Source organism: Oncorhynchus tshawytscha, linkage group LG03 (assembly GCF_018296145.1).
Source record: "Oncorhynchus tshawytscha isolate Ot180627B linkage group LG03, Otsh_v2.0, whole genome shotgun sequence".
NCBI classification, from domain to species: Eukaryota; Metazoa; Chordata; class Actinopteri; order Salmoniformes; family Salmonidae; genus Oncorhynchus; species Oncorhynchus tshawytscha.
The window spans coordinates 76,114,266-76,139,170 of NC_056431.1; the positions used below are offsets into that span (position 1 = coordinate 76,114,266).

The 24,905-nt window shown below is 48.0% G+C and overlaps 1 protein-coding gene across 1 annotated transcript in view; it reads right to left on the reverse strand.

Annotated features, from left to right (window-relative positions):
• Positions 1-24,072, reverse strand: part of LOC121846247 (extensin-like) — a 44,948-nt gene extending 20,876 nt beyond the window's left edge. The window contains exons 1-4 of the mRNA XM_042320109.1: positions 23,989-24,072; positions 12,073-12,080; positions 4,219-4,474; positions 3,980-4,139 (exon numbers count right to left, since the gene is read on the reverse strand). Of these exons, the coding sequence (XP_042176043.1) occupies positions 3,980-4,139; positions 4,219-4,474; positions 12,073-12,080; positions 23,989-24,072 (508 nt within the window). The remainder of the gene's footprint in view (positions 1-3,979; positions 4,140-4,218; positions 4,475-12,072; positions 12,081-23,988) is intronic.
• Between the last annotated feature and the right edge of the window lie 833 nt (positions 24,073-24,905).

The following is a 24,905-nucleotide window of genomic DNA, read 5'->3' on the forward strand; positions in this document are numbered from 1 at the left end:
CCCACCACACCCTCCTATCACACCCTCCTACCCAACCACACTCCTACCCCACCACACCCTCCTACCCCACCACACCCTCCTATCACACCCTACTACCCCACCACATCCCCTACCCCACCACACCCTCCTACCCCACCACACCCTCCTATCACACCCTACTACCCCACCACATCCCCTACCCCACCACACCCTCCTACCCCACCACACCCCCTACCCCACCACACCCCTACCCCACCACACCCTCCTACCACACCACACCCTCCTACCACACCACACCCTCCTACCCCACCACACCCTCCTACCACACCACACCCTCCTACCACACCCTCCTACCACACCTTCCTACCCCACCACACCTTCCTACCTTACCCTCCTACCACACCCTCCTACCCCACCACACCCTCCTACCACACCCTCCTACCACATCACACCCTCCTACCACACCACACCCTCCTACCACACCCTCCTACCCCAACAACACCCTCCCACCACACCCTCCTACCCCAGCTCACCCTCCCACCCCACCACACCTTCCTACCCCACCACACCCTCCTACCCTCCCACACCCTCCCACGCCACCACACCCTCCTACCCCACCACACCCTCCTACCACACCACACCCTCCTACCACACCTCCCACCCCACCACACCCTCCTACCCCACAACACCCTCCTACCACACCACACCCTCCTACCACACCCTCCCACCCCACCACACCCTCCTACCCCACCACACCCTCCTACCCTAGCACACCCTCCTACCCCACCACACCCTCCTATCACACCCTCCTACCCCACCACACCCCCTACCCCACCACACCCTCCCCCCACCACACCCTCCTATCACACCCTCCTACCCCACCACACCCTCCTACCCCACCACACCCTCCTACCACACCCTCCTACCCCACCACACCCTCCTATCACACCCTACTACCCCACCACACCCTCCTACCCCACCACACCCTCCTATCACACCCTACTACCCCACCACACCCCCTACCCCACCACACCCTCCTACCCCACCACACCCTCCTATCACACCCTACTACCCCACCACACCCTCCTACCCCACCACACCCTCCTATCACACCCTCCTACCCCACCACACCCTCCTACCCCACCACACCCTCCTACCCCACCACACCCTCCTATCACACCCTACTACCCCACCACACCCCCTACCCCACCACACCCTCCTACCCCACCACACCCTCCTATCACACCCTCCTACCCAACCACACCCTCCTACCCCACCACACCCTCCTACCCCACCACACCCTCCTATCACACCCTACTACCCCACCACAACCCCTACCCCACCACACCCTCCTACCCCACCACACCCCCTACCCCACCACACCCCTACCCCACCACACTTTCCTACCCCACCACACCCCCTACCCCACCCCTACCCCACCACACCCCCTACCCCACCACACCCACTACCCCACCAAACCCCCTACCCCACCACACCCCTACCCCACCACACCCCCTACCCCACCACACCCTCCTACCCCCCACACCCCCTACCCCACCCCCCTACCCCACCACACCCCCTAACCCACCACACCCTCCTACCCCACCACACCCCCTGCCCCACCACACCCCCTACCCCACCACACCCCCTACCCCACCACACCCCTACCCCACCACACCCCCCCTACCCCACCACACCCCCTACCCCACCACACACCCCTACCCCACCACACCCCTCCTACCCCACCACACCCCCTACCCCACCACACCCTCCTACCCCACCACACCCTCCTACCCCACCACACCCTCCTACCACACCCCCTGTAACAGCTAACGGTAGTAATTACAGTGTGGATATACATGTTTTATGAAAACATTAAATTATAATGATCTGCAAGTTTAAAGTATAATCTCAGTTCACCCAGAAGAGTAATCTCAGTTCACCCAGAAGAAGAATCTCAGTTCACCCAGAAAAGTAATCTCAGTTCACCCAGAAGAGTAATCTTAGTTCACCCAGAAGAGTATTCTCAGTTCACCAAGAAGAGTAATCTCAGTTCACCCAGAAGAGTAATCTCAGTTCACCCAGAAGAGTAATCTCAGTTCACCCAGAAGAGTAATCTCAGTTCACCCAGAAGAGTAATCTCAGTTCACCCAGAAGAGTAATCTCAGTTCACCCAGAAAAGTAATCTCAGTTCACCCAGAAGAGTAATCTCAGTTCACCCAGAAGAGTAATCTCAGTTCACCCAGAAGAGTAATCTCAGTTCACCCAGAAGAATAATCTCAGTTCACCCAGAAGAGTAATCTCAGTTCACCCAGAAGAGTAATCTCAGTTCACCCAGAAGAGTAATCTCAGTTCACCCAGAAGAGTAATCTCAGTTCACCCAGAAGAGTAATCTCAGTTCACCCAGAAGAGTAATCTCAGTTCACCCAGAAGAAGAATCTCAGTTCACCCAGAAGAGTAATCTCAGTTCACCCAGAAGAGTAATCTCAGTTCACCCAGAAGAAGAATCTCAGTTCACCCAGAAGAGTAATCTCAGTTCACCCAGAAGAGTAATCTCAGTTCACCCAGAAGAGTAATCTCAGTTCACCCAGAAGAGTAATCTCAGTTCACCCAGAAGAGTAATCTCAGTTCACCCAGAAGAGTAATCTCAGTTCACCCAGAAAAGTAATCTCAGTTCACCCAGAAGAGTAATCTCAGTTCACCCAGAAAAGTAATCTCAGTTCACCCAGAAGAGTAATCTCAGTTCACCCAGAAAGAGTAATCTCAGTTCACCCAGAAGAGTAATCTCAGTTCACCCAGAAAAGTAATCTCAGTTCACCCAGAAGAGTAATCTCAGTTCACCCAGAAGAGTAATCTCAGTTCACCCAGAAGAGTAATCTCAGTTCACCCAGAAGAGTAATCTCAGTTCACCCAGAAGAGTAATCTCAGTTCACCCAGAAGAGTAATCTCAGTTCACCCAGAAGAAGAATCTCAGTTCACCCAGAAGAGTAATCTCAGTTCACCCAGAAGAGTAATCTCAGTTCACCCAGAAGAGTAATCTCAGTTCACCCAGAAGAGTAATCTCAGTTCACCCAGAAGAGTAATCTCAGTTCACCCAGAAGAGTAATCTCAGTTCACCCAGAAAAGTAATCTCAGTTCACCCAGAAGAGTAATCTCAGTTCACCCAGAAAAGTAATCTCAGTTCACCCGGAAGAGTAATCTCAGTTCACCCAGAAAAGTAATCTCAGTTCACCCAGAAGAGTAATCTCAGTTCACCCAGAAGAGTAATCTCAGTTCACCCAGAAAAGTAATCTCAGTTCACCCAGAAGAGTAATCTCAGTTCACCCAGAAGAGTAATCTCAGTTCACCCAGAAAAGTAATCTCAGTTCACCCAGAAGAGTAATCTCAGTTCACCCAGAAGAAGAATCTCAGTTCACCCAGAAGAGTAATCTCAGTTCACCCAGAAGAGTAATCTCAGTTCACCCAGAAGAAGAATCTCAGTTCACCCAGAAGAGTAATCTCAGTTCACCCAGAAGAGTAATCTTGGATAATTTGGTCAGGTGCTCCATTACGATACCATTTAAATCATGTCTTTCCACCAGAGGTCAATTCACAATGATGACACATAGAAAGGATATCGATGATGATGATCCCAATCCGTCTACTCCCCTCCATGTGCCCTCTGACCCCCTCACAACCTCCTTGTGACCTCACAGCGACACCCTGGGTTTGGGGGAAGCCCTCTTCATGACCTCATTAATTACAGCTCCAATGGGATGGCCGCAGGTCCCTATTTTTCTTCCTCTGAGTGGCGCTCCATTGTTTTCCTCTCCTCCACTCATCCTTCCCTCCACATTGACATGCCACCCTCTTTCTGTCCCCCTCTCTCTCTCTCTCTCTCTCTCTCTCTTCTCGCTCTCTCCCTCAATCTCAGAAACGGCAAGACTTTGATTGTCTTGTTGTTCGATTCTTTGAAAGTAAAACTTTCATTGGTTCCCTATCGCTCCAAAATTTTTCTCACTTTCCATCACCTTCCTGCTCTCTGGGATCACCTTCCTGCTCTCTGGGTTCACCTTCCTGCTCTCTGGGTTCACCCTCTTGCTCTCTGGGTTCACCTTCCTGCTCTCTGGGTTCACCTTCCTGCTCTCTGGGTTCACCCTCTTGCTCTCTCGTTCACCTTCCTGCTCTCTGGGTTCACCCTCTTGCTCTCTGGGTTCACCTTCCTGCTCTCTGGGTTCACCCTCTTGCTCTCTCGTTCACCTTCCTGCTCTCTGGGTTCACCCTCTTGCTCTCTGGGTTCACCTTCCTGCTCTCTGGGTTCACCCTCTTGCTCTCTGGGTTCACCTTCCTGCTCTCTGGGTTCACCCTCTTGCTCTCTGGGTTCACCTTCCTGCTCTCTGGGTTCACCCTCTTGCTCTCTGGGTTCACCTTCCTGCTCTCTGGGTTCACCTTCCTGCTCTCTGGGTTCACCTTCCTGCTCTCTGGGTTCACCTTCCTGCTCTCTGGGTTCACCTTCCTGCTCTCTGGGTTCACCCTCTTGCTCTCTCATTCACCTTCCTGCTCTCTGGGTTCACCCTCTTGCTCTCTCGTTCACCTTCCTGCTCTCTGGGTTCACCTTCCTGCTCTCTGGGTTCACCTTCCTGCTCTCTGGGTTCACCTTCCTGCTCTCTCGTTCACCTTCCTGCTCTCTGGGTTCACCTTCCTGCTCTCTGGGTTCACCTTCCTGCGCTCTCGTTCACCTTCCTGCTCTCTGGGTTCACCTTCCTGCTCTCTGGGTTCACCTTCCTGCTCTCTCGTTCACCTTCCTGCTCTCTGGGTTCACCCTCTTGATCTCTATGTCACCCTTTTGCTCTCTCGTTCACCCTCTTGCTCTCTCGTTCACCCTCTTGCTCTCTCGTTCACCCTTTTGCTCTCTCCTTCACCCTTTTGCTCTCTCGTTCACCCTCTTGCCCTCTCGTTCACCCTCTTGCTCTCTCATTCACCCTTTTGCTCTCTCGTTCACCCTCTTGCTCTCTCGTTCACCCTCTTGCTCTCATTCACCCTCTTGCCCTCTCGTCACCCTTTGCTCTCTCATTCACCCTTTTGCTCTCTCGTTCACCCTCTTGCTCTCTCGTTCACCCTCTTGCTCTCTCATTCACCCTCTTGCTCTCTCGTTCACCCTCTTGCTCTCTCGTTCACCCTCTTGCTCTCTCATTCACCCTTTTGCTCTCTCCTTCACCCTCTTGCTCTCTCGTTCACCCTCTTGCTCTCTCATTCACCCTTTTGCTCTCTCATTCACCCTCTTGCACTCTCGTTCACCCTCTTGCTCTCTCGTTCACCCTCTTGCTCTCTCGTTCACCCTTTTGCTCTCTCCTTCACCCTTTTGCTCTCTCCTTCACCCTTTTGCTCTCTCATTCACCCTCTTGCTCTCTCGTTCACCCTCTTGCTCTCTCATTCACCCTCTTGCTCTCTCGTTCACCCTTTTGCTCTCTCGTTCACCCTCTTGCTCTCTCCTTCACCCTTTTGCTCTCTCGTTCACCCTCTTGCCCTCTCGTTCACCCTCTTGCTCTCTCCTTCACCCTTTTGCTCTCTCGTTCACCCTCTTGCCCTCTCGTTCACCCTCTTGCTCTCTCATTCACCCTTTTGCTCTCTCGTTCACCCTCTTGCTCTCTCGTTCACCCTCTTGCTCTCTCATTCACCCTCTTGCTCTCTCATTCACCCTTTTGCTCTCTCATTCACCCTCTTGCTCTCTCGTTCACCCTCTTGCTCTCTCATTCACCCTCTTGCTCTCTCGTTCACCCTCTTGCTCTCTCGTTCACCCTCTTGCTCTCTCATTCACCCTTTTGCTCTCTCCTTCACCCTCTTGCTCTCTCGTTCACCCTCTTGCTCTCTCATTCACCCTTTTGCTCTCTCCTTCACCCTCTTGCTCTCTCGTTCACCCTCTTGCTCTCTCATTCACCCTTTTGCTCTCTCGTTCACCCTTTTGCTCTCTCCTTCACCCTTTTGCTCTCTCCTTCACCCTTTTGCTCTCTCATTCACCCTCTTGCTCTCTCGTTCACCCTCTTGCTCTCTCATTCACCCTCTTGCTCTCTCGTTCACCCTTTTGCTCTCTCGTTCACCCTCTTGCTCTCTCCTTCACCCTTTTGCTCTCTCGTTCACCCTCTTGCCCTCTCGTTCACCCTCTTGCTCTCTCCTTCACCCTTTTGCTCTCTCGTTCACCCTCTTGCCCTCTCGTTCACCCTCTTGCTCTCTCCTTCACCCTTTTGCCCTCTCGTTCACCCTCTTGCTCTCTCGTTCACCCTTTTGCTCTCTCGTTCACCCCCTTGCTCTCTTCGTCACCCCTTGCTCTCTTCATCACCCCCTTGCTCTCTTCGTCACCCCCTTGCTCTCTCCGTCACCCCCTTGCTCTCTTCGTCACCCCCTTGCTCTCTTCGTCACCCCCTTGCTCTCTTCGTCACCCCCTTGCTCTCTTCGTCACCCCCTTGCTCTCTTCTTCACCCTTTCACCTCACAACCTCTTCTACTTCCTGTTTAAGGCCCAGTCTCCTCCTTCATCATTCCTTATACAGTTGTGGTCAAATATATTGGCACCCTTGCACGATTCAAAAATATATAAAATAAGTTCAAATTAAACATTTAAAAATCGTTTAGTTTTCAACTGCACAGTATCAAGATAAAAAACAATTGGTAGAAACATAGAAACAATTGGTAGAAATTTGGTTGGAGGCAGATAATTGTGGTTTACTGTTTAATTTTTCTCACCTGTGGTAAGTTGCATGTCCCTACAGCAGAAACATAACCATCCATTCCTCATTCCTTCTATTTCTGAGTCTCAAAACTTGTTGTCATCACTAGCTGGTCAAGTTTCAAACTCGAAAGCCCCACCAAATTCAAAAATGTATTTTTGAATTTAGCCCTAACCTTATCCCACACTGCTAAAGTTATGCCTAACCCTTACATTAAAAACAAATAGCACATTTTTGTTTTCTTAGCTAGTGAGAAGCCAAATCGACCCCTAAGTTGTAAAGTAATATAATGAAACCCCACCCAGCTTTCACCACTTGGTGGAAAAACATAAGAATGCAAGAAACTCGACGTCTAGATGACGTGAGACGGCGAAATGTCTGCCGTGTGTGTGTGTGTGTGTGTGTGTGTGTGTGTGTGTGTGTGTGTGTGTGTGTGTGTAGTGTTTGATGTATAGATGAATGTGTCATAGTGTAGCTCCATTCACCTCTCCTCACAACACAACACAACAGCATTGTACTGAACCTAATCTGGTGCCCATGCTGGGAAGGGCCAAGGAGATCACACAACTGTGTGTGTGTGTGTGTGTGTGTGTGTGTGTGTGTGTGTGTGTGAATGTCAGAGAGCTGCAGAGAGATAAAGATGGACTCGGTATACATATATTTGAGCTCTTCTTTGTTTGATCTATCTGTGCTTGTATGCACATATACCGTTTCTATACTGATGTCACTCAGATACGTGAGCTTAGCCATCTCAGCCAGGTCACCCATGATACAAGTCAGTATTCAACGTCTGAGGACGTTGGGAGAGGACGTGGAAATCAGCCACTAGGGGGCAACAGTGAGCGCTGTTACCTTCAAATAGGTACACTGTCTTTCTCTCAGCACATATCAAAGCTGCAGGCTAAAGTTAAGTCTAGACTTGGTTTCCTCTATCGTAATCGCTCCTCTTTCACCCCAGCTGCCAAACGAACCCTGATTCAGATGACCATCCTTCCCATGCTAGATTACGGAGACATCATTTATAGATCGGCAGGTAAGGGTGCTCTCGAGCGGCTAGATGTTCTTTACCATTCGGCCATCAGATTTGCCACCAATGCTCCTTATAGGACACATGACTGCACTCTATACTCCTCTGTAAACTGGTCATCTCTGTGTACCCGTCACAAGACCCACTGGTTGATGCTTATTTATAAAACCCTCTTAGGCCTCACTCCCCCCTATCTGAGATATCTACTGCAGCCCTCATCCTCCATATACAACACCCGTTCTGCCAGTCACCTTCTGTTAAAGGTCCCCAAAGCACACACATCCCTGGGTCGCTCCTCTTTTCAGTTCGCTGCAGCTAGCGACTGGAACGAGCTGCAACAAACACTCAAACTGGACAGTTTTATCTCCATCTCTTCATTCAAAGACTCAATCATGGACACTCTTACTGACAGTTGTGGCTGCTTTGCGTGATGTATTGTTGTCTCTACCCTCCTGACCTTTGTGCTGTTGTCTTTGCCCAACAATGTTTATACCCTTGTTGTGCTGCTGCGATGTTGTGTTGCTATCGTGTTGTTGTCATATGTAGCTGCCATGCTGTGTTGTCATGTGTTGCTGCCATGCTGTGTTGTCATGTGTTGCTGCCATGCTATGTTGTTGTCATGTGTTGCTGTAAATAATCATTTGTTCTTAACTGACTTGCCTAGTTAAATAAAGGTTAAAAAATAAATAAATACAATTAAAAAAGGTTTTGTTTTTGTGAGATGTAGACAGGGATGGTGGATGGGAGTAAGCATCTACCACTGATTCCAAAGATTGCACGTTAAAATCCAGCGATTGATATTTGTATTTCAGATTTTTGTTTTTGTGCCTATCCCAAACCTTAACTGAGTTATTTCAGAGTTAATGCCTACATTTACCATTAAACACTTCGAAATTTGACATTTGCAACAACGTCGAAATTTTACTTTTGAGAAATATGGATGAACGTCTAATTCTGACCTGAGACTGTGAGAGCTAGTTGAGCCAGCTTGTGTGTCTCAGAGAAAAAGAGGCTCTCTCGCTTCAAGACGGAGTGAGAGAGCAAGAAAGAAAGAGAGAGGAGGGAGATTTAAGAAGCTTGATCTCTGATTCTGTTGAATATGTAGATCCCGCTTGGTTGTTCTCTCTCTCTCCGGGAGACCCCTAACTGTCCCACTCTCCCTCCCCAAAGAGGGGTAGGGGATATGGGCTACTTTGGGGAGGCTTAGTGGCCTGTAGACTTCATCCCCTGGTTGATTATCTCAGAGAGAGAAGAGGGAGAAGAAGAGGTGAGTGACAAAATCCCTTTGTCTGTCCCTGTCCCATATGTTTAAGGCACTGACCTTTCAATCAGTCCTGTCCAGGGAGTGGATGGACAGCTTGGTGCTCAATGAGGTCTTCCTCTCTGTAAGCCCAGGGCTCCGAGTCTCTTCATCTATCTCTTGTTTAAAAAAAAAAGAATAATAATAACTTGTTAAGTTCAATCTTTTTTGTCTCTTAGGGCAGAATGCTAACTTAAAGGGGAAGTTCACCCTGGGGGGAGGGCTAGGTTTGTTTCGATCATGTCAGAGGGATTTCCTGGTCAGTTAGATGTGTTTCACACATAATTGGCCACGAAGAGGGCTGGATGAATGATACACCCAGTTTATTTTATTTATTTAACCTTTATTTAACCTTTATGTAACCTTTTATTTAACTAGGCAAGTCAGTTAAGAACAAATTCTTATTTACAATGATGGCCTACCCCCCGGGCCAAACCCGGACGACACTGGGCTTATTGTGCGCCGTCCTATTGGACTCCCAATCACGTCCGGATGTGAGGAGATCTGAAAAGAAATGTGTTCCTGCTTCGCGTAATTTCCTGAAGAGTGTCTGTTAAACCAACCACACTGTATGTTTTCTTTGTGTGGAGATATGTTTGTCCTTGTTTCAAAGAGCCATTTGATATCTTTCAGTTTCTATCCGGCGGATTCATTGCTAAGGTGATTGTTTTTCCCAGCCTTGTCTCAGGATGGTAAGTTGGTGGTTGAAGATATCCCTCTAGTGGTGTGGGGGCTGTGCTTTGGCAAAGTGGGTGGGTGGTGCTTCATGCTCTGCCCCCAAAGGCATTTTTTAAATTTTTTTTAAAGGAAGGCGGACAGTAACAATCTTTTACCTACTTGGTGACATTCAACCATAAATGTTTCAACCGGAATTTAGCGGAAAAGATTCAAAACAAAGAGTTGGATTGATTGACAGTGTTTCCAAAAGATAGCTAGCTATATGATTTAACTGATAACTTACCTAGTCCCACTAGGCTAGCAAGCTAGCTAGAGTTAGGTTACCTCTAATCGAGAATCCTCCATTTTGTTGGGAAGGATAAAAATAGATAATATCGCATCACTTCTCAGCTGTCGACGAAATGGATTCCCCATCAAAAAATCCCTTTGATAATCTTTGGTCACCATAAGCAACATTCCTGATAGCAACAAGCCACTTGCAGCATCGGGGTAAATCTCTGGTAGGTAGAACAGTGAGAGAAAACTCATTTTCGAGCTTGTTGTGTAAATAGCACAACCATTCCACATGGTCATGATCACAAATGTTAGTGAAAAAAACAAAACTGTTTTAAATATTTTTACTGAGATTACTGTGTGTTGTTTGATCAAAGCTAACAACGCCGTCATCCAAGTTTGTTGGAACGCCCAATCTACCTAGCATTGCGGTATCTGCATTCGTTATGAATGTTGGACTTTGTGGTTCACTACGAGCAGATGAATACACATGAAGTCTAAACGTCCTGATTCTACCAGTGAAATGAAAATGTGCTCGTTCTAGCTTGTGGTTTTGGATAACGTTGATGTTGATGACAAGAAAAACGTAGTGTTTTAAAAAAAATGTATAATGATTATACCGCCATGACATTTCCCTTTAAGAAAGCTTCATGCCAAATGTCAGTGTATTTTTCCCAGATGGTAATTGTTTTGCTAACGTTGTACGTTTGCGTACGTACGAGATGTGCTCACGGAGCATGTCACACATTATTAACACACATTTGGCCTCCAAGGTCTCCAGGGCTCACTGTCTGGATATAATGGACTGTGTCTGAGCATATCATATCAGAGAAGACCAAGGGGGTTATGCTGTAGAATGGGGGAGGGGGTTATGCTATAGAATGGGGGAGGGGGTTATGCTATAGAGGGGGAGGGTGGTTATGCTATAGAATGGGGGAGGGGGTTATGCTGTAGAATGGGGGAGGGCGATTATGCTGTAGAATGGGGGAGGGAGATTATGCTGTAGAATGGGGGAGGGAGATTATGCTGTAGAATGGGGGAGGGAGGTTATGCTGTAGAATGGGGGAGGGGGTTATGCTATAGAATGGGGAGGGGGTTATGCTATAGAGGGGGCAGGGAGGGGAGGCAATTCTATAGAGGGGAGGGGATGTTATGCTATAGAATGGGGGAGGGGGTTATGCTATAGAATGGGGGAGGGGGTTATGCTATAGAATGGGGGAGGGGGTTATGCTATAGAATGGGGGAGGGTGGTTATGCTATAGAGGGGGCAGGGAGGGGAGGCAATTCTATAGAGGGGGGGGGATGTTATGCTATAGAATGGGGGAGGGGGGTTATGCTGTAGAATGGGGGAGGGGTTATGCTATAGAATGGGGAGGGGGTTATGCTATAGAATGGGTGAGGGAGATTATGCTATAGAATGGGGGAGGGAGATTATGCTATAGAATGGGGGAGGGATATTATGCCATAGAATGGGGGAGGGAGATTGTGCTATAGAATGGGGGAGGGAGATTGTGCTATAGAGGGGGCAGGGAGGGGAGGCAATTCTATAGAGGGGGCAGGGAGGGGAGGCAATTCTATAGAGGGGGAGGGGATGTTATGCTATAGAGGGGGCAGGGAGGGGAGGGACGTCTGGCCATGTGTCAGCAGCAGATCGTACGTCTGTTCTTCCCTGGTCGAGGTGTGGGATCCCCACGGGGGGGGGGCTTTTTTTTTTGTCCAGAGGGAACTGTTACTACCCGCGTCCACCTTTCAGCCCGCAATGTCAATCAGCATATGGTTGATCCACCCCCAATGTGTTCATGTACCCAGAAAATGTGGCCCTTTCACGGCGGCATTCTCAGCCGGGCCAAAGAGATTAAGATGTAATGTTCTTCTCCCTCTCCACAACAGGGGGGGATGTGGCACACAGGCCTACTAGGATACATGAGCCTGCAGAAAATCCCCCTAGGGCAAGAAAAGAGAGAGAGAGAGAGTGAGAGAGGTTGGCAGGGGTGAGGAAGAGCAAGGTGGGGGGTTGGACATGATGGTATCAGTGTCGGTTTGACATCTTCCAATTACAGGAAGTGAAGTAACGGTGTTTTACTAGTGGTGTCCACATGACCAAGTTCTCACCAGTGACCCTGAGAGTACAAACGAGAAAACAATAGAGAGGTTGTTTTTACACACACACAACCTCCCAGTGGGCCTGACGCACAAGTATCCCGGATTAACTGTTTCCACTGTAACCCCTAGCTCAATAGGATTTATGGGAGCTGTGAAAGCAAACAGCTCCCGTTTCAGCTCAGGAGGCTGAAAAGATTTGGCATGGGGCCCTCAGATCCTCAAAAATTCTACAGCTGCACCATCGAGAGCATCTTGACTGGCTGCATCATCGCTTGGTACGGCGGATGCACCGCCAGCAAACGCAAAGTGCTACACCCTGCCATCCAAGACCTCTACGCCAGAAAGTGTCAGAGGAAGGCCCGAACAATTACTAAAGACGCCAAGCCACCCAAACCATAGACGGTAAACTCTGCTATCGTCTGGCAAACGTTATCAGAGCAACAGGCAACAAGACAGCTTTTACTTCTAAGCCATAAGACTGCTAAATAGCCATACGTTAATTAAATGGTTACACAGACTGTCTGCATTGTGAGTCTGTGTAACTTTCTGCATTATCTATCCTGATGCCTAGTCACTTTACCCTGCCTTCATGTACATATCCACCTTAAATAACCCTGCACATTAAGTCCCTGCCATTCAGGAAAGCCCGAAATATTGTCAAAGACTCCAGCCACCCGGGTACCCCCTGTATATCCCTCCATTCTTGGGGATTTTTTCTCTCCCTCTTGTGTTGCTATTTATTCTTTGTATTATTATTTAGAAACTCTGCATCGCTGAGAAGGACTCGTAAGCAAGCATTTTCATGGTCAGGTCTACACCGGTTGTATTGGGCGCGCGTGACAAATAACACATGATTTGAATTGAAAGCCAGTGTGAGGGTCTGCAATGAATGGTGCTCCCTTTTTGTTTAGCCCTACGCCCGTAAATACCTTTCGTTATTCTTTCAAGCATGGATTAAATTAAATATATTTCTCATTTTTTTTTTTTTTGTGTGTGTGCGAAAACCGCCGTAATTCTACAGTTCTAAGAACGATGTGCTCAGTAGGGGAGGTGGAAGCTACGACCCAGTCCCACAGTCCCAGTGTCCATCACCCTCAACAGGCCTGAATAGAGCTGCACCACTCAGACCCTCCTGTCCCCTCCTTGTCCCTCTCAGTCCCTCTCATACAAACCTCTCTGTCAACCTAATCTGCTGCTGACACAGACATCGGACACACCCTCTGTTAATGAGAACAAATCCCTCTCTCCATCTCTCTTTTCCCTCCCTCGTTCTCTCTCTCTGTCAAACTATTCTCTTCTTCTCTCTCTCTCTCTCTTTCCCCTGGCCCCAACCCTTCGCTTCCTGCCTTTTGATACCATGGCCGTGTCCCTCACGCCACCAATTAGCAGCATAATAGGGTAGCGGGCTGAAACCTGCTGATCGCCGCTCGTTAATGATCCCACCGCCACTACTCGAGTGGAACGACTTTACTGAGACTGAGAGGGAAGGAGGGATGGAGGGATGGAGGGATGGAGGGAAGGAGGGATGGAGGGATGGAGGGAAGGAGGGATGGAGGGATGGAGGGAAGGAGGGATGGAGGGAAGGAGGGATGGAGGGGTGGAGGGAAGGAGGGATGGAGGGAAGGAGGGAAGGAGGGAAGGAGGGAAGGAGGGATGGAGGGATGGAGGGAAGGAGGGATGGAGGGAAGGAGGGATGGAGGGATGGAGGGAAGGAGGGATGGAGGGATGGAGGGAAGGAGGGATGGAGGGAAGGAGGGATGGAGGGATGGAGGGGTGGAGGGAAGGAGGGATGGAGGGAAGGAGGGAAGGAGGGGTGGAGGGAAGGAGGGATGGAGGGATGGAGGGAAGGAGGGATGGAGGGAAGGAGGGATGGAGGGATGGAGGGAAGGAGGGATGGAGGGATGGAGGGAAGGAGGGATGGAGGGATGGAGGGATGGAGGAAAGGAGGGATGGAGGGATGGAGGGATGGAAGGAAGGAGGGAAGGAGGGATGGAGGGATGGAGGGAAGGAAAGATGGAGGGATGGAGGGATGGAGGGAAGGAGGGATGGAGGGATGGAAGGAAGGAGGGATGGAGGGAAGGAGGGAAGGAGGGATGGAGGGAAGGAGGGATGGAGGGATGGAGGGAAGGAGGGATGGAGGGATGGAGGGATGAGGGATGGAGGGATGGAGGGAAGGAGGGATGGAGGGATGAAGGGAAGGAGGGATGGAGGGAAGGAGGGATGGAGGGAAGGAAGGAAGGAGGGATGGATGAGGCAGGGAGGTGAGCGGGGAAAGAGCACTGCCTGGCATCCTGCTCTCCAAATTTAGTTTCTGCTTGTTACAGACACATCAATCCCTAATAAACATCAAGTTCCTGCATTAAGCCCATCCTGAACTGTCTAGTTAAAGGGATACTTTGAAATTTTGGCAATGAGGATCTTTATATACTTCCCCAGAGTCAAATTAACTTGTTGATAACATTTTTATGTCTCTGATTGCAGTTTTAAGGAAGTTGAAGGAAGTGTCCCTGTATCTATACTGCCATTCTTCTGTGGGCCTCCAGGAAGACATATTGAAGAGACAATTCCTTATATGAGCTATTAAAACACAATGCACCATGACAACTTGCTATAGATGTCACTTGTCACATCCAATATGTCCGTCTGTCTGTTTGTCTGTCAATCACTGTGTGTCACAGCAAGTATTGTCCCCAATTTCCTACACAGAATAAAAGAGGACACAGTTCAAATCCACCCCAATCCCCGTCCCCATCTCGGTCTGTCTCCCTCTCCAGTCTTCCTCTGACCTCTCCCTCGGCCCTCCGCCCCTTCTGCTTGTCTCCGACGGTGACAACCGTGTCATTAAAAGAGGGTCATTGTTCTTATTAATTAATGAGCATGTTTTGGTGATAAACTAGGATTAGCATATTCATGAGGCGGACAGCTTTCAGACAGCTTTGAGCGAATCAGACGGGTCTGTTTTCTCCCTGTGTTTTTGTTTTTCTCCATACGTAACCCCATTTGTTGGGTCTATCGACTACCTCGCTCCCATTAGGGATCCTCCTGGTCTGGTCACAGAGAGAGAGGGAGAGACAGGGAGAGAGAGGAAGGAGAGAAGGAAAGAAATAGAGAGAGAGAGAGAGAGAGGGAGAGAGAGGGAGAGAAGGAAAGAAAGAGAGAGAGAGGGAGAGAGAGAGGGAGAGAGAGAGAGAGAGACAGAGAGACAGAGAGAGACGCAGGGGAAATGAGACTCAAACGGCTCCATTTCATGGTAGAGTGAACACACCCGCAGATTACTAGATAAATTGGTTGGAGTTACAAACTTGATTATCATGCCGTTACAACGTTATTCACACAAACAATGAGCCTCTATTAAAACATGTTGTACTCCCACCCCCCCCTTAATAATCCCATGAACCCTTTCACCCACTAACCACCCCCATCACCCCCTCCCTCAAAAAAAAGTATCATGTTTATATTTCAAAAACAATATATATGTGAACTGCTCATGACATTACACCATGCCCATGGACCATACATTACACCATGCACATGGACCATACATTACACCATGCCCATGGACCATACATTACACCATGCCCATACAGGACCATACAATATAAGAATACAGTATGTCTTTATTATGTATGTTCTGAATGAATGTATGTGTCTGTAGAAAGTCAGTGTAAAGTTAGTTTGAGAGAAGTATCCAGTCCTCTGGTGTGCGGTCTGATTTGTAGTAATTAGTCCTGTTCTTAGTCATGGTGAAGCTAATGACCAGTCTAATAAGGGGGGACTCGGCCACGGCCAGTCTGAGGGGAGAGAAAAAAGGCCACGTTGGAGTGACTTGTTGTTTTCCTCTCCCTCCCTGTCTCCCTCCTCTCCCTCCTTCCCTGTCTCCCCCCCTGTCTCCCTCCTCTCTCTCCCTCCTCCTCTCCCTCCCTGTCTCACTCCCTCCCTCCTCCTCTCCCTCCTCTCCCTCCTCCTCTCTCTCCTCTCCCTCCCTCCCTGTCTCCCTCCTCTCCCTCCATCCTCCCTCCCTGTCTCCTTCCTCTCCCTCCCTCCTCTCACTCCCTCCTTCCCTCCTTCACTCCCCCTCCCTCCCTCCCCCTCTCCCTCCTCTCCCTCCCTGTCTCCCTCCTCTTCCTCCTCTCCCTCCTCTCCCTCACCCCTCCCTCCTTCCCTCCTTCACTCCCCCTCCCTCCCCCCCCTCCCTGCCTCTCCCCCTCCGCCTCCCTCCCCTTTCTCCCTCCCTCCCTCCCTCCCTCCCTCCCTCCCTCCCTCCCTCCCTCCCTCCCTCCCTCCCTCCCTCCCTCCCTCCCTCCCTCCCTCCCTCCCTCCCTCCCTCCTGTTCCTCTCATCTTAACACAACATAAAGCAATAGCTTCCCTTATTAGTCGTGTCTATCAATGTTCTGTCATTTTACAGACTGGTGTTCCACTGCCAACTCTTTTCACTGCTCTCTCTACCACACACACACACACACACACACACACACACACACACCCCCACCAATTTGTTGCCTCTGACATCACATTGTTTCTTAGCCTTGGATCTGGCTGCTTCGTTAGCTCTCCCTTTAATGAGCAGCTTAATTGAGCTGTCTACCCGGCCACCTGTCGGCCCAGGGCCTCATTACCATACTAATAGACTGACATTGTGCTTCTCTGACAGGCTGGACTGGGGGAACAGGGGAGGGGGAGAGAGAACGGAGGGAGGTGGGGGGGGAAGAAGGCTTGTCTGGAAGAAGGGACTGCCAGAGCACTGGGAGGAGGTGTAGAAAGAGGGGATGGAGAGGCAGCGGGGGGGAGGGAGGGATGACATTTTGTTGTGCTACTGAACCCCTGGTTCCACACCTAAATTGGCCCTATCACTACACTTAATAACATGTTGCTACAGCATAGCAACACCTCAGGGACTAGAACTAGGAGCTTGGTTCTCTGTGGTATTATATAAACAGCCTGGCCTCAAACTTTTACATCAACATGACCAAAACTGTTAGCTTGGAACAACCACAACTAGACAGAAGTCCTCCCTGATCATACTGTTAGCATGGAACAACCACAACTAGACAGATGTCCTCCCTGATCATACTGTTAGCATGGAACAACCACAACTAGACAGAAGTCCTCCCTGATCATACAGTTAGCATGGAACAACCACAACTAGACAGAAGTCCTCCCTGATCATACTGTTAGCATGGAACAACCACAACTAGACAGAAGTCCTCCCTGATCATACTGTTAGCATGGAACAACCACAACTAGACAGAAGTCCTCCCTGATCATACTGTTAGCATGGAACAACCACAACTAGACAGAAGTCCTCCCTGATCATACTGTTAGCATGGAACAACCACAACTAGACAGAAGTCCTCCCTGATCATACTGTTAGCATGGAACAACCACAACTAGACAGAAGTCCTCCCTGGTCATACAGAGTTACAGAAACCAGACAGGCTAGATTAGCTATTTAGAAAAGAAGGTCGCAAATTATTTCCCCAAAGCATTAAAGACATGACAAAATAAGTTTAAATGTTTTTGTTTTCCAATTGTTTTTCATTTTCATATGAATAAATGCATGAATGAATGATATGAATGAATGAATGAATGAATGCACTGTATGTATGTATGTATGTATGTATGTATGTATGTATGTATGTATGTATGTATGTATGTATGTATGTATGTATGTATGTATGTATGTATGTATGTATGTATGTATGTATGTATGTATGTATGTATGTATGTATGTATATATGTAGAGTCAGGTCCAAAATGGTTGGCACCCTTGATAAAGTTTAGCAAAAATTAATGAATAATGCAAATACTGAGTTATATTGTAAGCTCAAAGATATAGGAACATTCTAAAATGTTATACAAATTAAAATGCTCAAAGAAAGAGATTTTGTTAAACAAATAATACAACAATTTCTCAAAAAGATAGGGTTTGGTAACCCTGTTTTCAGTACCTTTCAATACCTCACCTTGATCGCAAGGCACTACAGAGGGTGGTGTGGACGACCCAGCACACCACGACCCAGTACAGCACGACACACTCCCTGCCATCCAGGACCTCTATACCAGGCGGTGTCAGAGGAAGGCACACACACACACACACACCAACACACAAACACACACACACACACAGCAAAAGCGTACCCTGCACAGCAGTGAGAGATTTTGTGGTCTCATCCTGACAAGTTTTGTTGTGGATGATTGGAGCATTCATCAGGCCAGAAACACTGCTGCCATAGAATGTGTTGCCATAGAGTCTGTTGCCATAGAATCTGCTGCCATAGAGTCTGCTGCCATAGAGTCTGCTGCAATAGAGTCTGTTGCCATAGAGTCTGCTGCCATAGAATCTGCTGCCATAGAGTCTGCTGCCATAGAGTCTGTTGCAATAGAGTCTGCTGCCATAGAGTCTGCTGCCATAGAGTCTGTTGCAATAGAGTCTGCTGCCATAGAGACTGCTGCCATAGTCTCTTGCCATAGAGTCTGTTGCCATAGAGTCTGCTGTCATAGAGTCTGCTGCCATAGAGTCTGCTGCCATAGAGTCTGATGCCATAGAATCTGCTACCATAGAATCTGTTGCCATAGAGTCTGCTGCCATAGAGTCTGCTGCCATAGAGTCTGCTGCCATAGAGTCTGTTACCATAGTCTGTTGCCATAGAGTCTGTTGCCATAGAGTCTGTTGCCATAGAGTCTGTTGCCATAGAGTCTGCTGCGATAGAGTCTGCTGCGATAGAGTCTGTTGCCATAGAGTCTGTTGCCATAGAGTATGTTGCCATAGAGTCTGTTGCCATAGAGTCTGCTGCGATAGAGTCTGTTGCCATAGAGTCTGTTGCCATAGAGTCTGTTGCCATAGAGTCTGTTGCCATAGAGTCTGTTACCATAGAGTCTGTTGCCATAGAGTCTGCTGCGATAGAGTCTGTTGCCATAGAGTCTGTTGCCATAGAGTCTGTTGCCATAGAGTCTGTTGCCATAGAGTCTGTTGCCATAGAGTCTGTAACCATAGAGTCTGTTGCCATAGAGTCTGTTGCCATAGAGTCTGTTGCCATAGAGTCTGTTACCATAGAGTCTGTTGCCATAGAGTCTGCTGCGATAGAGTCTGTTGCCATAGAGTCTGTTGCCATAGAGTCTGTTGTCATAGAGTCTGTTGCCATAGAGTCTGTTGCCATAGAGTCTGCTGCCATAGAGTCTGTTGCCATAGAGTCTGTTGCCATAGAGTCTGTTGCCATAGAGTCTGTTGCCATAGAGTCTGTTGCCATAGAGTCTGTTGCCATAGAGTCTGCTGCGATAGAAATACAGGCCGCAAGTTGTCCAGAGAGATGGGCGAAGAAAAGACTCGAACACTGTTTATTTAACTGCTCACAAGAGACACAGACTGCATGTATAGACACACACATTTATCCTGTATGTAATAAAACAAAACCTCAATATATTATATGTAAATATTTGTGGCAATGAGCACAGTCACTTATAAAGCACTTGTTGACATATTCGTCAACCTGCTATTTAATCGACTTTGAAATGACACCATCGTCATCAACTCAATGAGACAAAGTATATCTGCACTGAAGTTATTGGGTCCATGATGTCATAATATGTAGGGGTCCCATGTCATAGTGTTGGACACAGAGTGGCCAGACAGACCTTCAGAGTGACACCTATAATACTGACATTTTATTACATTTCTCTTATCCAGCCTACTTGTTTGTAAATATATATGTTTGTCTGTATGTATTGTGACTGCTGCTAAATGGGACACTAAAACGCTTTCTCAACCTGAAGCTACCCTCTCTGACCAGATCCTGCTGTGACCCTGAACTTCAGCTGACAGATGGGAGCGCGACCCCTGTTTGCATACGTTGATACTGACCTTTGAACTCTAGCAGAGGACCAGACTGACCACCTCATGTGCATTATGGGTAGACGAGTTCCCCAGAGGCCCGGTCCTACCTACGAGACACCCTCCAAGGGGTCGTGACCTTTTCCTTTATCAGGTCAGAGACGGAATAGACAGATGATCTCCATGGGGTCATTACAGAACCAAAGGGGTCACATGTGGACCTGCATTAGGACAGTCTGGATGTAGTCTTCATTAATATTAATCATTCTGAAAGGTACTGTATGTATTTATCTAACACACATAATGTTGACTCAATTATCTCCTGTACTCAATGATAATCCTGTGCATTATAGCTTGTATTCTAATCTCGATTAACCCGGAACTAAAATCTGGCGTAACGTTACATAGTCCGTTCACAAGATATTACTAGTATTCTGAACAGAGATATCTGCAACTCTTTATTGCTCTGGGAACATAGAACTCTCTCTGGATCAATGAGATATTACTAGTATTCTGAACAGAGATATCTGCAACTCTGTATTGCTCTGGGAACATAGAACTCTCTCTGGATCAATGAGATATTACTAGTATTCTGAACAGAGATATCTGCAACTCTGTATTGCTCTGGGAACATAGAACTCTCTCTGGATCAATGAGATATTACTAGTATTCTGAACAGAGATATCTGCAACTCTTTATTGCTCTGGGAACATAGAACTCTCTCTGGATCAATGAGATATTACTAGTATTCTGAACAGAGATATCTGCAACTCTGTATTGCTCTGGGAACATAGAACTCTCTCTGGATCAATGAGATATTACTAGTATTCTGAACAGAGATATCTGCAACTCTTTATTGCTCTGGGAACATAGAACTCTCTCTGGTTGGATTGTGATTCAGCCTCTTTAGAGAAGGGTAGGTGTGGCAGCAGCAGCAGCAGTGTCTGTGTGGTTCTCTGTGTTGACGTGCACTAATGTGACAGGAGAAAGCTGGCATGAGGAACCTTCAGGACAATGGGGTAAAGGCACCACACTGGGCCTGCTACTCTGCTCTTTTCCAGTCCCATAATAATAACTCGGTTGGAATACCAGAAACGGAATCTGACATGCTCATAGTCATAGTCTTCACTAACAACTAGTCAACTAACAACAAATCTTTTTGGGGGGTTATCCAAGATGGCGTAGCAGTGGGGATGTCTGTTTTGATTATCTTGTCCCGTCCCTTGTTAATATCGTCTTTCTTCATATATATTTTGTATATATATATATATATATATATACTGTATATATTTAAATATGCATATATATTTATTTTTTTAAATCTCATTTTACATTTACAGACATACTCTCCTGCAACCCGCTTCACCCAATGGGGTATGGATCTTGGATCTTCTATTTTTACACTTTTGAACCGGAATCCCCTTCTTCAGGAGCTAGCCAGCTAACTAGCTACTAGCTAGTAGTCAGTTAGCCACTGCTACCAGTCATCACCATTAACGCGGACTGCCAGCCTCTGCCATGGGCAACTCCTACCAGCCTGCATAGCACGATATCTACCCAGAGCATATCGGTCTGCTTTTCTCTACCACTTCTCCGGATTCCTACCGCAAGCTCTGAACCTCTCCTCTGGATCATCACAGCTACCTAGCTGCTATCCAAATGGCTACTCCTGTCTAACGTCTCTGTCCCGAAGCAAGCACCGGTTAGCCTGGAACTAGCCTCGAACTAGGCCCATCTCCCGGCTAGCAAAATAGATTCCATCAAGCAATCCCTGGGATTCAGTTACCTCGTTTGCCAATTGGCCTGGACCCTTTGCTGCCGACACAGAGCCCCGCTGATGCATCACAACTGGTCTACCGACGTAATCGTCCAAGGGAGTTTCTGTCCTGAAGCAAGCACCAGTTAGCCTAGAGCTAGCCATGAGCTAGGCCCTTCTCCTGTCTAGCCGAAGAATTTCCATCAGATAATTCCTGGGCTTCAATACCTCTTCTGCCAATTGGCCTGGACCCTTTGCTGCCAACACGGAGCCTCGCCGATCCATCACGACCGTTATACCGAAGTAACCGTCCGAGGGGGTTTCAGGCTCTCCCGTTACGACATCCCCCTGAGGGGCATCTGCTAGCCTGCTGCTAACCCCGGCCTGCTAGCTGTCTGAATCACTGTGCCTCCAGCTTGCCTAGCTACTCACTGGACGCCATGATCACTCGGCTACACATGCCTCTCCCTAATGTCAATATGCCTTGTCTATTGCAGTTTTGGTTAGTCCGTTTTGTGTTATTTCGGTGTAGCGCCTCCATCCCTGCTCAATATGCCTTAGCTGGCCCTTATGTTCCACCCCCCACACATGTGGTGACCGCACCTGGCTTAAATGGTGCCTCTAGAGACAAAACCTTTCTCATCATCACAGTACTCACATCCTACCATACTCTTGTCTGTACATTATGCCTTGAATCTATACTTCCATGCCCAGAAATCTGTTCCTTTTACTCTCTGTTCCAAACGCACTAGACGACTAGTTCTTTTAGCCTCTAGCCATACTCTTATTCTACTCCTCCTCTGTTCCTCTGGTGATGTAAAGGCCCTGCAGCCCTGAGCATCACTCCCATACCCCAGGCGCTCTCATTTGTTGACTTCTGTAACCGTAAAAGCCTTGGTTTCATGCATGTTAACATTAGAAGCCTCCTCTCTAAGTTTGTTTTATTCACTGCTTTAGCACACTCCTCTAACCTTGATGTTCTAGCCGGGTCTGAATCCTGGCTTAGGAATGTCACCAAAGATTCTGACATTTTCATCACTAACTATAACATTTTCCGACAAGATAGAACTGCCAAAGGGGGTGAAAAGTTACAATCTACTGCAGAGATAGCCTGCAGAGTTCTGTCATAGTATCCAGGTCTGTGCCCAAACAATTCGAGCTTCTACTTTTAAAAATCCACCTTTCCAGAAACAATTCGCTCAACATTGCCACTTGTTATAGACCCCCCTCAGCCCCCAGTTGTGCCCTGGACACCATATGTGAATTGATCCCCCCCACCAATCTTCAGTTCGTATTGTTAGGTGACCTAAACTGGGACATGCTTAACACCCCGGCCATCCTACAATCTAAGCTAGATGCCCTCAATCTCAAGGAACCTACCAGGTAAAACCATAAATCCGTAACCATGGGCACCCTCTTCGATATCATCCTAACCAACCTGCCCTCTAAATACACCTCTGCTGTCTTCAACCAGGTTCTCAGCGATCACTGCCTCATTGCCTGCGTGTGTACTGGGTCCGCGGTCAAATGACCACCCCTCCTCACTGTCAAACGCTCCCTAAAACACTTTAGCGAGCAGGACTTTCTAATCAACCTGGCCCGGGTATCCTGGAAGGATATTGACCTCATCCCATCAGTAGAGGATGCCTGGTTGCTCTTCAAAAGTGCTTTCCTCTCCATTTTAAATAAGCTTGCCCCATTCAAAAAAATGTAGAACTAAGAACAGATATAGCCCTTGGTTCACCCCAGACTTGATTGCCCTTGACCAGCACAAAAACATCCTGTGGCGTTCTGCATTAGCATCGAATAGCTGGATCCCTATAGATCAGCTGGGCTAGACAATCTGGACACTTTCTTTCTAACATTATCCACCAAAATTGTTGTAAACCCTATTTCTAGCCTATTCAACCCCTCTTCACCAAAGATTGGAAAGCTGCTGCGGTCATCCCCCTCTTCAAAGGGGGAGACACTCTAGACCCAAACTGTTATATCCATCCTGCCCGGCCTTTCTAAAATCTTCAAAAGCCAAGATAATAAACAGATCAGCGACCATTTCGAATCCCACCGTTCCTTCTCCACTATGCAATCTGGTTTACAAGCTGGTCATGGTTATTAATATATTAAAGCCGAGAAGTGTGAGTTTCACCACTCGACAATCTCCTTTCTGGGATATGTCATCGCTGATGGAAATGTCCAATTGGATCCTGGAAAAGTGGAAGCGGTGGTAGAGTGGCCTCAACCTACGTCCAGAGTGCAGTTACATTTCCTGGGGTTCATTAACTTTTACCGCCATTTCATTCGGGTTTACAGCACCCTGGCGGCCCCTACTCTGCACTCACCTCTCCCAAACTATCGTTCTCATGGTCTCCAGCTGTCGACAGAGGCTTCGTGGACCTGAAGCATCGATTCACCACAGCACCCATCCTCGTCCATCCTCATCCGTCCCGTCAATTTGTGGTAGAGTTTGATGCTTCTGATGTTGGAATGGGGGCCATCCTGTCCCAGCGATCTGCCCAGGACTAAAAGCTCCATCCCTGCTCCTTTCTGTCCCATTGTCTCAATCCTGCAAAGAGGAACTACGACGTAGGCAACCGAGAACTCCTGGCGGTCAAGATGGTGCTGGAAGAGTGGAGGCACTGGCTGGAAGGAGCAGAACAGCCATCCTTGGTTTGGACCGACCATAAAAATTTGGACAGCCAAACACCTTAACTACAGGCAGACCTGGTGGGCTTTATTGTTTACAAGATTGAACTTCACCATTTCCTACCGCCCAAATCAAATCAAATCAAATCAAATCACATTTTATTTGTCACATACACATGGTTAGCAGATGTTAATGCGAGTGTAGCGAAATGCTTGTGCTTCTAGTTCCGACAATGCAGTAATAATCCAACAAGTAATCTAACTAACAATTCCAAAAAAAAAAAACCTACTGTTTTATACACAGTGTAAGGGGATACAGAATATGTACATAAAGATATATGAATGAGTGATGGTACAGAGCAGCTTAGCCAAGATACAGTAGATGGTATCGAGTACAGTATATACATATGAGATGAGTATGTAAACAAAGTGGCATAGTTAAAGTGGCTAGTGATACATGACCCTCCAGGGTCCAAACATGTGAAGCCTGACACCCTCTCCCGCCTATGCAGTTCTTTTGCCACACCCTCGGTCCGAAACCATTCACCCTACCTCTTGCCTTGTGACTTCAGTGGATTGGGGAATTGAAACCTTGATCCGCAAGGCACGATGT